Source organism: Hyperolius riggenbachi, chromosome 11 (assembly GCF_040937935.1).
Source record: "Hyperolius riggenbachi isolate aHypRig1 chromosome 11, aHypRig1.pri, whole genome shotgun sequence".
Lineage (NCBI taxonomy): Eukaryota > Metazoa > Chordata > Amphibia > Anura > Hyperoliidae > Hyperolius > Hyperolius riggenbachi.
Genome location: NC_090656.1, coordinates 14,192,529 through 14,210,181, shown reverse-complemented (window position 1 = coordinate 14,210,181; position 17,653 = coordinate 14,192,529). Strand labels below are relative to the sequence as shown.

Here is a 17,653-nt window from a genome sequence, read left to right as displayed (position 1 = left end):
CTGATGACGTCACACTTGCTGCGCTGGCGGATGTTGTGGTGACGCGGCGGGGAAGATGGCGGCGGTGGTGGCCGCTCTGGAGGAGGAGGGAGAGGGGGCGCTGCTCCTGTCTCTGCTGGGCTCTCTCCCGGACGCCTGGCGGGACTCCCCGGACTTCCCCGTCTATGTGCGGGAGCTCTCCTCCTCCGGCCTGGACAAGCTGCGGCGGGAGCCGGACCGGCTGGCCGAGGAGCGGGCTCTGATCCTGCAGCAGACCCGGGAGCTGGCCTTCACCCACTACAAGACCTTCATCCGCTCCGCCGACTGCACCGAGCTCATCTACCGCGACTTCAGTCTGGTGGAGGAGTCCGTGTCCCGCCTGCTGGGGAAGCTGCCGGCCTTCCAGGAGACGTGCCGGTACCGCCGCTGCCACCCTCATCATCTCCACCTACACTGCTACCACCCCCTGTCACTGTCACCCTCATCCTATGCTTTCTATTTATACTGCTACCCCCCCCCCCCCCCCTGTCACTGTCACCCTCATCATCTATACTGCTACCCCCTGTCACCCTCATCATCTATACTGCTACCCCCCCCCCCTTTCCCCGATCACCCTCATCATCTATACTGCTACCCCCTGTCACTGTCACCCTCATCAGATGCTCTCCATCTACATTGCTACCCCCTCCTCCCATCACTGTCACCCCCATCACCTTCATCTATACTACATACACCTTCCACCCATCACTGTCACCCTCATCATATGCTCTCCATCTATAGTGCTACCACCCTATCATTGTCACCCTCATCTCCACTTATCCTGCTACCCCCCCCCCCCCAATCACTGCCACCCTCATCATCTCCACCTACACTGCTACCACCCCCTGTCACTGTCACCCTCATCATATGCTTTCCATCTATAGTGCTACCACCCTATCACTGTCACACAGATCATCTCCATCTACACTGCTACCCCCTCCTCCCATCACTGTCACACAGATCATCTATACTGCCACCCTCCATCACTGCCACCCTCCACATCTCCATCTACACTGCTACCACCCTCTGTCACTGTCACCCTCATCATATGCTTTCCATCTATAGTGCTACCACCCTATCACTGTCACCCTCATCTCCACTTACACTGCTACCCCCCATCACTGCCACCTTCATCTATACTGCTACCCCCTGTCACTGTCACCCTCATCATCTATACTGCTACCCCCCTGTCACTGTCACCCTCATCATCTACACTGCTACCCCCTGTCACCCTCATCATCTATACTGTCACCCTCATCATCTATACTGCTACCCCCTGTCACTGTCACCCTCATCATCTCCACCTACACTGCTACCTCTCCCATCACTGTCACCCTCATCATCTATACTGCTACCCCCCCTGTCACCCTCATCATCTATACTGCTACCCCTCGTCACTGTCACCCTCATCATCTATACTGCTACCCCCCGTCACTGTCACCTTCATCATCTATACTGCTACCCCCCGTCACTGTCACCTTCATCATCTATTCTGCTACCCCCCGTCACTGTCACCTTCATCATCTATACTGCTACCCCCCGTCACTGTCACCCTCATCATCTATACTGCTACCCCCCGTCACTGTCACCTTCATCATCTATACTGCTACCCCCCGTCACTGTCACCCTCATCATCTATACTGCTACCCCCCGTCACTGTCACCCTCATCATCTATACTGCTACCCCCTGTCACTGTCACCCTCATCATCTATACTGCTACCCCCTGTCACTGTCACCTTCATCATCTATACTGCTACCCCCCGTCACTGTCACCCTCATCATCTATACTGCTACCCCCCGTCACTGTCACCTTCATCATCTATACTGCTACCCCCTGTCACTGTCACCCTCATCATCTATACTGCTACCCCCCGTCACTGTCACCCTCATCATCTATACTGCTACCCCCCGTCACTGTCACCCTCATCATCTATACTGCTACCCCCCGTCACTGTCACCCTCATCATCTATACTGCTACCCCCTGTCACTGTCACCTTCATCATCTATACTGCTACCCCCCGTCACTGTCACCTTCATCATCTATACTGCTACCCCCCGTCACTGTCACCCTCATCATCTATACTGCTACCCCCCGTCACTGTCACCTTCATCATCTATACTGCTACCCCCTGTCACTGTCACCCTCATCATCTATACTGCTACCCCCGTCACTGTCACCCTCATCATCTATACTGCTACCCCCTTGTCACCCTCATCATCTCCACCTACACTGCTACCCCCCTGTCACTGTCACCCTCATCATCTACACTGATACCCCCCCCCCCTTTCCCCCGATCACCCTCATTATCTATACTGATACCCCCTGTCACTGTCACCCTAATTATCTATACTGCTACTCTCCCATCACTGTCCCCCTCATCATCTACATCTATACCGTTACCACCCCTATCACTGTCACCCTTATTATCTATACTGATACCACCCTTATCATCTATACTGCTATCCCCTCCCCTCATCACTGTCACCCTCATCATCTATACTGCTAGCCCTCCATCACTGTCATCCTCCTGATCTACACTTACACTGCAAGGTTGAAATCTTGGCTGTACCTATTCAGTAAGACAAGTTTCTTTAATGCTGCAGGGTGGCCTATTGCGCGCGCTCTTAGTGGCTGCAGCTCTCTCAAGTGCTTAAAGAGAATCTGTATTGTTAAAATCGCACAAAAGTAAACATACCAGTGCGTTAGGGGACATCTCCTATTACCCTCTGTCACAATTTCACCGCTCCCCGCCGCATTAAAAGTAGTCAAAAACAGTTTTAAAAAGTTTGTTTATAAACAAACAAAATAGCCACCAAAACAGGAAGTAGGTTGATGTACAGTATGTCCACACATAGAAAATACATCCATACACAAGCAGGCTGTATACACCCTTCCTTTTGAATCTCAAGAGATCATTTGTGTGTTTCTTTCCCCCTGCAGCTATCTTCCACTGAAGTGTCAGGCTGTTTCTTCCTGCAGAGTGCAGACAGCTCTGCCTGTATGTAATTCCTCAGTATGTGAAAGCCCAGCCAGCTCAGAGGAGGATTTATCCAGCTTGTAAAAGATAATAGAGAAGAGAGAAGCTGCTCTAATCTAAATATCACACAGGCAGTGTGCAGAGAGGGGCCTGGAAGGGGGAGATGCATCACAGAACCACAACACTGAAGAACTTGGCAGCCTTCCAGACACAGGCCTGACAAGTCTGACAAGAGAGAGATAAGTTGATTTATTACAGAGATGGTGATAGAACGTGCTGCAGTAAGCCAGAACACATTAGAATAGCTTTTGGAACTTGTAGGATGATAAAAAACAGGATGCAATTTTTGTTACGGAGTCTCTTTAAGAGTCCGACAGGAGAAAAGCACTGTACAAATGTTAGATTTATTATTATTACTACCTTCATCTCCTGTACAGCTGCTACTTTTATTATGTACACTACTCCCACCACTATCCTGCTGACAGGTTCCAGGATGCACACTGGTGACACGAACTCCTCTTTCCAGCATTACTTCTAGATTATATTAGCTAGTTTCACCGTTATGCCTCCCGCGTCACTCCCTCTACCATTACTTTCTTTTTCAGAATTTCCTCCCCACCCCCATCTGTTCTTTTGTGATATGTGCTTCTCCTTGGTCACAATGCTTCAGATCATCTTTCTGTCCCCAAGGGTCACAAAACAGAGCAAAATCAAATATATTCTGTTTTGCAGAGGTTTTGTGAGACAAGCAGAGGAGATCAGCTCCAGCCGGCGTATGAACACACTGACCCTGAATCGGCACACAGAGATCTTAGAAATCTTGGAGATCCCTCAGCTGATGGACACTTGTGTTCGGAATGGGTATTATGAGGAAGCCCTGGAGCTGGCGGCTTATGTCAAACGTCTGGAGAAGAAGCACTCTTCCATTCCAGTTATACAGGTCAGTCCTCTGACATTACAGATTTTGTCCTTCAGAAAGGCTTTCATCCACTTTATACAGATCTGTCTATTCCCTGCCCTTTTATAGTCATCCGTCCTTTTCCATTACCCTGATACAGATCAGTCCCCTATAATTCCCATCATGACAGATCTGTTCTCTTCCCTCCTTTGTATGCAGGTCTATCTCCTTCCCTCCCCTTTAGTGATAGTCATGACTAGGAGAACTCATGGAGGAGCATGTGATTTGTTGTGTGATCAGCTGACAGATTTGCTGTGAGCACATCCTGCTTTAGCAGCACTTGATCATGACTAGCAAATCAGAGACTTGCATATCTACCACCTGACCAGACTGATCACATGCTTCTCCAGGAGTTCTCCTAGACATAACCATCACTACCCACCTTCATTACAGTTCTGCCCCCCCCCCTTCCTTCAATACAGGATTTTTTTTTTCATTTTATCCTCTTCATACAGGTCTGTCTGCTTCCCTCCTACTTTTACTAGTCAGTACTGTTCCACTCCAGACATGTAGATCAAGCCCCTATCCTTTCTGTATTTACAGACCTGGCCACTTTCCTTAACATCCCTGGCGTTCTATTAAAGATCGCCAGGGGGCAGCGCAGCGCTATTTTTTAATTTATTTTTTTTTCAATCATGTAGCTAGCCTAGTGCTAGCTACATGATGCCCCCCTCCCTTCCGCATCCCTCCCACCCCTCCGATCGCGCCGGCGCTGTAAGCCATAAGGAAATCCCGTTCTTGAACGGGATTTCCTTTAGGGCTTCCCCGTCGACAGGGCGACGCACGTCGTGACGTCGGTGACGTCACAAGGAGACCCGATCCACCCCTCAGCGCTGCCTGGCACTGATTGGCCAGGCAGCGCACGGGGTCTCGTCTGGAGGGGCCCTGCATCGCGGCGGGTAGCGGCGAATCGGCGGCGGCGATCGGGTGAGACACGCAGCAAGCAAAGTGCTTGCTGCGTGTTTAAAAAAAAAATTATTCAAATCGGCCCAGCAAGGCCTGAGCGGCGACCTCCGGCGGTAATGGACGTAATAATGGTAAGGAGGTTAAACCAGTTGCTACAAATTGTAAATTTTAAAATATGTTTGTATGCATACATATAACATGTACATTTATCCCAGAGTAAAAATGCACCATAAATTACTTTGGTCCTACGTTGCTGTTATTTACACTAGGTAGTAAAAAGCTGACAGGTTTGACAGATTTTGGACAAGTCCATCTCCTCATGGGGGATTCTCAAAGTTTCTTTTACTTTTTTTACAAAAGCACTCCCTGGAAATGATCTTTACAAAGATGTTCGCCGACCTCTACTTCCTTGCACACTATTCTGACAGTTGGATTGTGCCCTTGCCATTCAGGGAATACTTTAGAAATTAAAGGAATTCCTGAGAATCCCCCATTAGGAGACTAGTCCAAGAACTGTCAAGTCTGGGTTTTTTTTTTTGCAACTTGCTGTATATGACAGCAACATAAGGAAAGGGTAACTTATGGTGCGGTTTATTTTAGGAAAAATGTACATCTTACATCTTTGCATACACATGTATTTTTAAATGTTACAATTTACAATGTTACAATTTTTTGAGATAGTGGCCCTTAAAGGGAAACGAAATTAAGCTTAAAAAAACAGCCCCCTTTAGCCGCACTGTGCCTGCGCTATCCTGGAATGATCCTTTGCTCCCCCGCGGGCGCGTGAGTTTTGTTCCTGACGATTCAGCCAGTCGATGGCCACTATTCCGGAGCGTCCCTGGCTGTCCTCGATCACGCTCCGCAGGGGGAGATTTTCTCGTACTGCACATGCACAGGATGCTCCCGCCGGTGGGAGCATGAGTGAGGACACAAGCAGCCAGGGCCTCGCAGGTTTAGTGGCCATCGACTGGCTGAATCGTCAGGAACAAAACTCAAGTGCTGTGGGGGACGGAGGATGATTCCAGGATGGCGCGGCCACAGGGCAGCTGCAGGGGCTGGTAGAAGCCCCAGGCAGGTGAATTTTTTTTTTTTTTATTTAAGAGGAACTCCAGTGAAAATAATGTAATAAAAAGTGCTTCATTTTTACAATAATGATACTATAAATAATTTAGTCAGTGTTTTCCCTTTGTAAAATCTTTCCTCTCCCCGACTTACATTCTGACATTTATCATAGAGTGGCATTTTTACTGTTGGCAGGTGATGTCACTGGAAGGAGATGCTGCTGCTTTTTTGGCAGTTGGAAACCGATGTAAACAGCTGTTATTTCCCACAGTGCAACAAGGCTCCCACAGTGTGATGTCAGAACCATGGTCCTGACATCATACTGTGGGAGGGGTTTCACCACAATATCAGTCATACAGCGCCCCCTGATGATCCATTTGTGAAAAGGAAAAGATTTCTCATGGGAAAGGGGGTATCAGCTACTGATTGGGATGAAGTTCAATTCTTGGTTACGGTTTCTCTTTAAGTTTAGGTTCCGTTTAAAGCAGTTCTATGTCTTTTCCTTCCTTATAGCTCTTTCTCATATCGTTCACATCACTCAGGACTGTCCCTCCTTCTCATGCAGCTCTCATATCATATCGCCTTCATACTGTCTTGTTACAGTCCCAACAAGTTTTTCAGATCTTTTCCTTTCCCTCCCTGCTGTGCCTGGAATAGTTGGTGAGTCTTTGTTGTTCTGCAGGGAATAGTAAATGAAGTCTCCCGTCTTGTGTGTTTTCTCACAGGGAATAGTAAGTGAGGTTCGCCAGTCCTCACAGCTCATGCTGAACCAGCTCCTCCAGCAGCTCCGCAGTAATATTCAGCTTCCTGTCTGCTTGCGTGTGATTGGCTACCTGCGCAGGATGGATGTCTTCACTGAGGCGGAGTTACGTATCAAGTTCCTCCAGGCCCGGGACGCTTGGCTGCGATCTCTGCAGAGCGCTATCCCCCAGGAGGACCCCTATTTCCATCTCACTAAAACCATAGAGAGTTGCCGCGTGAATCTATTCGATGTGATCACGCAGTACCGGGCGATCTTCTCCGATGAGGACCCTCTACTCCTCCCCCCTCCTCCCATTGGCTTCCTGCCGGTCCTCGAGTCGGCCATATTCCATGGCTGGGTATTGCAGAAGATCAGCGAGTTTCTACAAGTGCTGGAAAGCGACCTTCAGAAAGGCGTTGGCAGCAGACTGGACTCCCTTCTGGGCCAGTGCATGTACTTCGGGCTGTCCTTCAGCCGCGTGGGGGCAGATTTCCGCGGCCAGCTGGCTCCCATCTTTCAACGAGTCGCCGCCGATAACTTTACTCGAGCCGCAAAGGAAGCTGTGGAGAAATTCCAGGAAGAGATGAACATCTATACCCTTATCTCCACCTCCATGGTGCTGGGCAGCAGCATCCCACCAGTCGCAGCACCGCCTGCTCAGCCCGGAACCCTGCAACCTCCCATGGTCCTCTTGGACTTCCCGCCACTAGCCTGCTTCCTCAACAACATTCTGGTGGCCTTCAATGACTTGCGGCTTTGCTGCCCGGTGGCCCTGACTCAAGAGGTGACAAACACTCTGCAAGAGTCTTTGGAAAAGGTAATTCTGCCCCAACCCTGGACTGCATAAAAATAATTATACCTTACAGTGTTCTCTCCAGAATTTTTTTTCCAGCCGGGTGGCATGAAAAAGTAGTCGGGTGGGACGAGTTGCGAGAATGCAGGGCTGGCGCTTCTCTGCAGAAATCTGCTTATAGCAGAGGAGGTGGTGAGCCGATGACAGCCGGGTGCTGACCAAAACTAGCCGGGTGCAGTACCCGGCTAAAAGAGCCTGGGGAGAACACTGCCTTACACTAAGGAATTACATAATGGTCTGTAATAACTTACGGGTAGAGAGGTTGTTTAGGTTGGCACTGCAGCAAGGAATTGTACTTAAGCGAGGAGCTGGTAGAATCCACAATGCTTCTCACACTGAATGGCTGAGATTGCGTGCTCTGGTCAGTAGAATAGCCATGTACTGTTCTGGAGAAGGAGAGAGAGGAGAGGAGGCCGGCACTGCAATCAACTGTTTATTCCACAGTGCGACAAAATGACATGCATGAAAATACATTAAGTGCAGGCATGTAACATACCAATCTTGGCGGCAGTGTGGGTGACGGTGGGTGCTGGGCACTGTATGCCTTACGACATTAGAGCCTCCGTGGAAGCGCATTTTTGCACGAAACGGCTGTAAGGCATACAGTGCCCAGCACCCACCGTCACCCACACTGCCGCCAAGATTGGTATGTTACATGCCTGCACTTAATGTATTTTCATGCATGTCATTTTGTCGCACTATGGAATAAACAGTTGACTGCAGTGCCGGCCTCCTCTTCTCTCTCTCCTTATCCTGATCTGTAATAACTTACCAGCAGCTTCTTCAGCATGGTGTGGAGAGCGATGGGGAGTGTAGGGCGGATGCACCAAGTATGCAAATCCTACTAATAGACAAAATACACACCCTGCATTCAAATCAGATGCACCTATAGATCTGATTTGAATGCAGGGTGTGTATTTTGTCTATTAGTAGGCTCTGCACACTTGGTGCAGGTAGTCATTTGGATGCATTTTGTCCTAAGTAGCGCTGTCCCTTTTTCGCTGTGTACAAAAACTGTAACGGTCTGTGCCCACTAACACAGTTGTATCCGCTTCTGTCCGCTTTTCAGTATCTATAACATTGTTGTTTAACTGAAAAGCGGACACAACTGCGTCAGTGGGCTCAGGGCCTAAGTATATTCCTTGGCCATCTGCTCCCATTTAATAGTTTTTGCTTTTAGTGCATATGCAGAGCTTCTGTTTTGGGTACAAGGTGCGTTTGTTGTATCTGGGGGGACACAGCGCATCTCTGTTGGTAACCAATTTTTTTTGAGTGTAGGAAGGATGACAGAAAGGGATAGATCGCTCCATGTCAGTGAGGCCTTGGGCCCACTTGAGCAATTATAGGAGCGAGTTGCGTTTTCTAGAAATCGCCGGTAATGTAATCCTATGGTGGTGATTCCATAGGAGCGATTGCCATATGTTGAAATTGCAGTCACGGTGCCTGCAGCACTTTCAGAGCGATTTCATTCAAGGAATGTGATTTTGAGCCCTGCATTCCTTGAATGAAGTCGCTCCAGAAAGTGCTAGTGTTAAAATCGCTCCCAAAAGCGCCATTTATTTGCGATTTCTTGCGGCCCTAAGAGCCTATTCTTGGAGGTACAGGACCTGCTGCCATCTCATCCAAAGTTTAACTCTGTCTCCAGGTCCTGGCCATGCGCCTTTAAATATATTTCCTCTTACATAAAAGGACCTTGGCGCATAGAGAAAACAGAAAAGCCCTATTCTGCAAGGTGGTGGGGCTACGTGCCAGACGTTTGCAGACATGGGGCTCCAGGAGGGATTCAGAAGAAAAAGACCAGCAGGTTGTTACAACTTTATATTAATCGGTTCCCTTCCCACAGTATCTACATCCCTGAAAACGGCACTTGAGCTCCCAGGGATGTAGATACCTGTCCCTTTCTGTTTGCGAGCAGCACACGCTGCCGCCCCGTGGCGTCACACGGTAGTGCACAAATTGGTTAATGGGAACATATGTTCCCTAAGCAAATCAAAGTTTCTAATGTATAAATGATCACTGTTGAAACAAGTAAAAAATAAATAAATAAATCTGTCACTTTGTGCTGGCTGGAAGGCAATGATTCAGCATTCCATCCAACCAACCATGAGACTAAGTGGGCACATCTAGTGGCCAAAAAAATTATTACAATAAATTTCCTATACCTATTACAAGTCTGTTTTCTCCCCTCCCTACCCCCAAATAGTGTTTCTGATGCTAACATAAAATCCTGAATACGTTTTTATGTTCTATGAGTTGTTATGGGTCCTCTTTAAAGGGAACCAGAGATGAACGTTTAACACAAAATAAACATATCAGTTGATAGCTTGTAAAGAATAAATGCTCTACCTGATAATTTTGCCGCTCTGGTGTGCCTTTTTTAGTGTTTTTTATCCATTATTGCTCCAGGAAAAATCAAATATGGCCGCCGGCTCATATCACTTCTGCTTCCAGGTTATGAGGTGTTCTGGATGTGCTGTCTAGGCTATATGAGACTAGGCTGCTATCTAGGCTAAATGCAGCCTTTCATCTATGTGCTTTCATATTGGTATGATCTGCCTGTAGGAAGTGTCACTGATAATAACTGCATTTTCATTCCTATGAGAATCTAGTGCACACAGAGCACACAGGGATCATATTACAGCCACAGAGCTTCTCTCTCAGGAGCAGCCCCCTCCCATGTCATCACAGCTCTCAGTATGCAAAGCAGAAGATCTAAGCCAGGAGGGGGAGGCTTGGGCTTGAAAGGACTTCACAGAAGAGTGACTCAGCTATAATGATTCCAGGTCAAACCTCGACTGAATTGTCGGTGGATTCTTATCACAGTTGCTAATAGACTAATTAAGCAGATAACAATGAAACTAAAAGCAGGGTAGGTGTTTACTGTCATGTTCCCACTGATAAATGTAATAAAATACATGAGGGTGCTTCATCTCTGGTTCTGTTTAAAGTGTACCAGAGATGAGGGGGGATAGTAAAAAATGTATACATAACTGGGGCTTCCTTCAGCCCCCTCAGGCCTGACGGCTCCCACGCTGCCGCCCTCCACCTTCTGGATCCTTGGTAACAGGTCCCTTAATTTCGAACAGTCGGCGCATGCGCAGTGTGGCTTCGCGCACTCCCCCGTTTCTCTCCAATGGCTATGAGCATTCTGCGCCTGCTTAGTAGTACTGCGCAGGAGCAAAACACTCCCAGCCGTGGGAACGCGATGGGGGGCGCACGCATGGCCTGGCTGCGCATGTGCAGTAAGCCCAAACTGACAACACTTACGGGACCCGTTACCAAGGATCCAGAAGGCGGAGGGTGGCAGTGTGGGAGCGATCAGGCCGGAGAGGGTTGGAGGAAGCCCCAGGTATGTATACATTTCTTTTATCCTCCCGTCTCAGGTTCCCTTTAAACGCACATGGGCAGTTGCTCTGCCTGCAGGGCACTTCATGTGGCCCGTTTAAGGTGTTCTGTGGAGGGGAGTTTAATAAACAAAAACTGACACACCTGGGGCTTCTAACGGCCCCCTGTAGCTGTGGTGTCCCACGCTGCACTCCTACGATCACTTGTTCCCTGCTGCCAGCCCCAGTCTAATATTAGTCTAAGAAGACGAGTAATGCTTGCTCCCGTGTGCGTCTCTGGGAGGTTACTGCGCAGTAAGACGTTTTCTTATACTGCGCCTGCATAGTAAGCTCCTGATGAAGCGCACAGGAACGAGCACGGCCTCGCAGCTGCAGTCTAATTAGACGCCTGATTAGACCGGGACCGGCGGTGGGGAACGGATGATCGTTGGAGGACGACGCGGGACATGACGGCTGCAGGGGGCCGATAGAAGCCCCAGGTAAGTGTCATTTTTTTGTTTATTTAACCAGTCCGCAGAACCCCTTTAACATCTCCATTTCCGATCCCAGCAGAAGGTTCTTATATATCTCCTGCCTTTCTTGTAGGCTGTGAAGACCATCCTGTCCTTCCACCGAGCTGAAGAAGCTGCCTTCAGCCCTCAGGAGAAAGAAGTCTTCATCCAATTCTGCACAGTCTTCCTGGAGGACCTGACGCCTTATCTGAACCGTTGTCTACAGGTCCTCTTTCCTCCATCTCAGAGGGCACAGATCCTGGGTACGGACCTTGCTGTGTTTTCGTTAGTGATGTAGGGGGGATGAGAAGCCTGGCGTTGTATTCTATAATGCGGAATTGAGCAGGTCTGACTAGTGATAGATTCAGGATTATTTCAATGTCTCACTGTGGCAGGACAAGATTACCGGTTTGCCATCCGTTATTAATATGGGACAGTTGTGGAGAGTTTTCAAGGCTCTGTCACATCTTATTATTTCTCTCTATGGCCCTGCTATGACTTCTTCAGTCTCTGGTCTACTAGGGGACGGTTAGCAAGGGTTACCTTCGAATGAATGTGCAGAAAACGTGCACATATGAATAAAAATGTTTTGTTTTTTTTCCTTTACAGCAGCCAAAGTAAAGATGTAGGAAATGCCCACAATGGGCCTGATTCACAAAGCGGTGCTAACAGTTAGCACTGTGGTGAAAAGCCCTTTATCACGCCTAAACTCTGTTTAGGCATGATAAGTTTAGGTGTGATAAGTTTTTAGGCGTGATAAGTTTAAGCACCAACTGGGTTAGCACCGCAGTGCACAGCTGATCAAAAGTTTTGCGCTAGCAAAGTCTGGTGCACTTCGCATAGAGTTTAATGGCGCTGCTTTGCGTGCGGGACTTTGCATGCCTAAACTTATCATGCCTAAACTGAGTTTAGGCATGATAAAAATGGTTATCACGCCTAAAGTCTTTAACTGGGTTATCACCGCTTTGTGAATCGAGCCCAATGTCTGAAATGATGCAACAGGCTGTCAGTTTGTTTCTTGCATGTGAAAGATGGCATTTGATGTGCGCGAGCCCGTTGATTTTCATGGGCTGTCCGTTCTAATGTGAATTTGTGATGTGTTTCAGACAGATGTGATCTCTGCCTGAGACTCTTTGTATCTCATTAGAACATACTAAGATGGTGGGACAGAGAAGAGCCTTGTACATGGTTCCTATGATAAATAAGTAGGAGCAGCTGAATATGTGCAGAGCAGTGGGTGGTTCCTTATGAGCCAGAGCTTAGCAACTCCACCCAGAAGCCATTGTTGTGAAACCCCACCTTGTTCACAGCCTAAAGTGATGCCAGGGCTGTTTTTAGCAGTTTACACAGTCCCTGCTTGAAGGCACTAAGTTAAAGCAGAATGAAACTGCTGTAGATTAAAAATATATATATTACAAGGCTTATCCCCTCCCCAGTGCAAGTGTAGAGATGCCGCCTGCGTCTGCACTTTACTTCATTTTAGGAAAAATAATGTACTAATCACCTTGGGCTAGTGGCTCAATAATGTCTAATGGTAAGTAAGTCACACTGTGAGTCTACTTCAGCCCTTCCTGTAGATCAGGGGTCAGGAACCTTTTAGGCTGAGAGAGACATAAACGCCACATATTTTAAAATGTATTTCTGTAAGAGCCATTCAATATGTTTCAAACTGGGACAGTGTGCATGCGCAGCAGAGGGCTCACGTCCCTGTTGCCATGGTGATGTGTATACAGTTGATCCGCCGGGCAGCAGAAGTGTCACACGTCTTCAGCTTCTCTTGTGTTTCAGCAACATCAGCAATTTCCCCGGGAGCCAGACAGGAGAAATACCGACTAACAGCTTGTACAATTAGCTAGCTGACTTGGAGGGGTGGATTCACTTTGTAGGACGAGATCCCCGCACTTTGGCCCGATAGGCTGCTTGTCAAGTGACAGGCAACCTATTGGGCCAATCAAAGTGCGGGGATCTCGTCCTACGAAGTCACTGGGCCTGACAAGGTCCAGAGTGGGACAATTGAAGCAAAATGTTACTTGCGCTGCCACACTAAGCTGTGCTGCTTGAGCAGTGTAGCTCAGTGAATAAACCCCTACTGATTTGTATGTGAGCCAGATGTAGCCATCAAAAGAGCCACATCTTGCTCCCGAGCCATAGGTTCTCTACCCCTGCTGTAGATTGTTCGGTTCCCTATGCAAGCATGGCTCCTCCCACTACTCCCCATCTTCTACCCACAACTCCATTCTTCCACCGTGTTTGAGACGCGACGCCATGGCAAGGGCTGACACGTCACCTGAAAGGGAAAAAAAGTTTCTGGTAACCTGTATTTCCTCCAGAAAATGTGAGCAAATGGTACGGAAAAGTTTAAACGCTTACTATGCGTAGTAAGGTGGTAGACTTAATGCTAACATTTGTATGGCGCTTTTCTCCTGTCAAACTCAAAGCGCTGTAGAGCTGCAGCCACTAAGGCTTGCTCAGTAGGTCACCCTGCAGTGTTAGGGAGTCTTGCCCAAGGACTCTATACTGAATAGCTACTGGCTTTAGCCAGGATATAAACCCTGGTCGTCTATGTCAAAGGACAAGCAGTACACTAAGCCACTAAGAACTAAATAGCATACTGGCTAGGGGTGCTGCCTGAGAAAAGTAAGGTGTTTTTGGTCTTCTATGGAGCACGTCCTAAGTGGCTGCAAAGGATACTAGATGCGAATAAAGGAACAGAAACGGGGAGGAGCAGGCATATACTATCACATGTCCCAGGTCAAGGCAAAGAGTGTGCCTTCCTTAGATAGGCACGTGCCTTCCTATATATAGTTATTCTTCTACTACTAAACAGGAAATAGTGTGTATACTCTGCTATGCATAGCAGGAGACCAGCGGCAAGTGAGCGGGGATTGGAACGCAGGGAGGTGAGTTGCTCTAGGCCTCCCTAGGCTTACTCTGCACAGAGAGGGGAGCACGAAGGGCGGGCCCCGGTGGAGAGGAAGGGAGGGAGAAGTGGGGCTCCCCTCCAGCGGCTGATTGAATCCCAGTGAGGCTGCTACTCCCCCCTCCATTATGGAGCGGCACCTACCTACCTAACCTATACTGGGGGCTCCTACCCAACCTATACTGGGAGCACCTACCTATCTAACCTATACTGGGGGCTCCTACCCAACCTATACTGGGAGCACCTACCTATCTAACCTATACTGGGGGCTCCTACCTAGCTAACCTATACTGGGGGCTCCTACCTAACCTATACTGGGAGCACCTACCTATCTAACCTATACTGGGGGCTCCTACCTAGCTAACCTATACTGGGGGAAAACTATATTGGAGGCACCTACCTGGCTAACCTATACTGGGGACAATTATACTGGGGGCACCTATGCCTGGCTACCTATACTGGGGGCACCTATGCCTGGCTACCTATACTGGGGGGACCTATAGCTGACTACCTATACTGGGTGCAGCTAGACCTGGCTGCACATGGGGGGGGTTATTTTTACACCCTCGCCTTGGGTAAAATTTAGCATAGAAACTGCTCTGCTCCTATCTAAGGAAGGCTCACTCCTTACATAGCAGCGAGCGCTGCTATGTAAGGCATGCATAGTGGCCGCTCCTTAACAAGCCCATACTGTCTGCTGAAATCCTGTTAAAGGACTTACGAGGCCAAGTACAGTAAAAAAAAATAAAAAAAAGTTAACTACCTGGATCAGCTTGTAAGGCACGGAGGACGCCGTCCGTGCCCTCCGTGCCGTTCCGCCTGGTCCCGGCCGCCGAACGGTCCCCGATCGCGCGGCCCGGGTCAGGCTCCCCTACCAAGATGGCCGCCGGAGCTGGGTGCGGCTGCGCAGTCCGCATAGCCTCGAGTGCGGCTGCGCAGCTATAAGGACAACCCCCCCCCCCGATCACGTAACAGTAGCGTGGATCGGGGGTAGGCCTTAGAGCTGCGCAGCCGCACTTGCGGCTATGCGGCCAGCTCCGGCGGCCATCTTGGTACAGGCTGGGGAGCCCGACCCGGGCCGCGCGGTCGGGGACCGTTCGGGGGGCTGTTCGGCGGCGGGGACCAGGCAGAACGGCACGGAGGGCGCGGACGGTGTCCTCCGTGCCTTACAAGCTGATCCAGGTAGCTAACTTTTTTTTTTTTTACTGTACTTAGCCTCGTAAGTCCTTTAAATGCAGTCAAATTGATTTGAAAGAGTTTCATGGTGCAGGTGGACAATGACCCAAAACATAAAGCCAAAGTAACCTAGGAGTTTATTAAAGCAAAGAAGTGGAGAATTCTTGAATGGCCAAGTCAGTCACCTGATCTTATCCCAACTGAGATTGCATTTCACTTGCTGAAGACTAAACTTCGGACAGAAAGGCCCTCAAACAAACAGCAACCAAAGGGCGCTGCAGTAAAGGCCTGGCAGAGCATTAAGAAGGAGGAAACCCAGCATCAGGTGATACCCATGAGTGCAAGACTTCAGGCTGTCACTTCCAGCAAAGGGGTTTCAACCAAGTTTTAGAAATGAACATTTTATTTCCAGTTATTTAATTTGACCAATTACTTTTGAGCCCCTGAAATGAAGGGAATGTGTGAAATAAATGTTTTTGTTGCCTCACCTTTTTATGCAATCGTTTTGTTCACCCCACTGACTTAAAGCTGAAGGTCTGCACTTCATCTGCATCTCAGCTGTTTCATTTAAAATTCATTGTATTAATGTACAGGACCAAAATCAGAAAAAAAGTTCTCTGTCCAATCCTCTGATCTCAGACGCCATGTTGTATTAGTTTGTCAATACCGAGCTTTCTTTGTCTCTTCAGGTGTTGCCCCGACACAGCTCTCCCGCTATGGAAACTTGGGCTCTATCGATATTGCTGTTCTCCATGAAGCCTTGGAGGGTATATTGCCCCAGAAAGAACCTGTTGCTATGCCAGACCCGGAACCGGAGACCACGCCTCCAGCTGACTCTGTACCACACAAGCCCCTCCCACCACCACACAGCACAGAAATGCCTCTGATGGAAGATATACAGGCAGCTCCAACTCCAACAGAGGCTGATGTCCCTGCAGGAGATGCCCAGTGATTGCTTCTCTACGTGTTTGGTGGTGGGAAGTTGGCTTTTCCTGCTGTTAGCTTTAAGAGAGCGAAGGGATTGTCCTGGTAACCATAGGTCTCTATTATGGCTGGATTGTACATCTCTTCCAGTACAAAGGAAGACCGAACTAAATGCATTTAATTTTTTCACAAAATATGCACTTTCTACAGAATAATTACCACAACAGCACTATAAATTGGTCCTGGATGTAATAAAAAAAAAAAAATCCTGAAACAATCTTTAATCAGTTAATATAATAATTATATAATTAAATTAATGTTAATATTGCTGTTGGCCAAATTTATTGTACCAGATTACCATAGTTCAACCTGACTCACAAGGTTCCCTCTTCTCTGCCATACAGGCTCCACCCTGTCACATGATCTCTCCATCATTCACCACCCACCGATCACACCATTCCTTCATCTCTGCCACAGTCTCCTCCCCCTGTCACATGATCCTCTGCTTTCCATCATTCCTCCACCCATCACACCATTCCTTCATCTCTGCCATACAGGCTCCACCCCGTCACATGATCTCTGGATCATTCACCACCCACCGATCACACCATTCCTTTATCTCAGCCACAGTCTCCTCCCCCTGTCACATGATCCTCTGCTTTCCATCATTCCTCCACCCATCACACTATTCCTTCATCTCTGCCACAGTCTCCTCCCCCTGTGATGATTCTCTGCATCATTACACCCACCAATCACAACACTCCTTCCTCTCTGCCATACAGTCACCACCCCCTGTCAAATGATCTTCTTTCCATTATTCCTCCACCATCACCCCATTCCTTCATCTCTACCACACAGTCGCCCCCCCCCCCCCCCCCCCGGTCACATGATTCTCTCCCTTCCATCATTCCCCTACCCTTAGTTGCTGATTATTTAAAGAGAAACTCCGACCAAGAATTGAACTTTATCCCAATCAGTAGCTGATACCCCCTTTTACATGAGAAATCTATTCCTTTTCACAAGCAAACCATCAGGGGGCGCTGTATGGCTGATATTGTGGTGAAACCCCTCCCACAAAGAAATTCTGAGTACGTATTCTTGGCAGTTTGCTGTCTGTGAACCATGTTGCATTGTGGGAAATTGCTGTTTACAGCTGTTTCCAACTGCCAAAACAGCTAGCAGCAGCTACATCACTTGCCAGCAGTAAAAATGTCGCCACGTGATAAATTTCAGAATATAAATCGGGGATTTAAAATATTTTACAATGGGCAAACACTGA

At 48.4% G+C, this 17,653-nt stretch overlaps 1 protein-coding gene across 2 annotated transcripts in view; it reads left to right on the top strand.

Moving 5' to 3' along the window:
• Positions 1-3: 3 nt before the first annotated feature.
• The window catches only part of COG8 (component of oligomeric golgi complex 8), a 34,793-nt gene continuing 17,143 nt past the window's right edge, over positions 4-17,653 (top strand). The window contains exons 1-5 of one of the 2 annotated variants that reach the window (XM_068260571.1): positions 8-396; positions 3,731-3,938; positions 6,650-7,483; positions 11,449-11,617; positions 16,140-16,702. In XM_068260571.1, coding sequence (XP_068116672.1) covers positions 56-396; positions 3,731-3,938; positions 6,650-7,483; positions 11,449-11,617; positions 16,140-16,402 — 1,815 coding nt within the window. In that variant the 5' untranslated portion in view covers positions 8-55 and the 3' untranslated portion in view covers positions 16,403-16,702. Of the gene's footprint in view, positions 397-3,730; positions 3,939-6,649; positions 7,484-11,448; positions 11,618-16,139; positions 16,703-17,653 lie in introns of those variants that run through there. The other variant, XM_068260574.1, reaches the window with a different exon arrangement.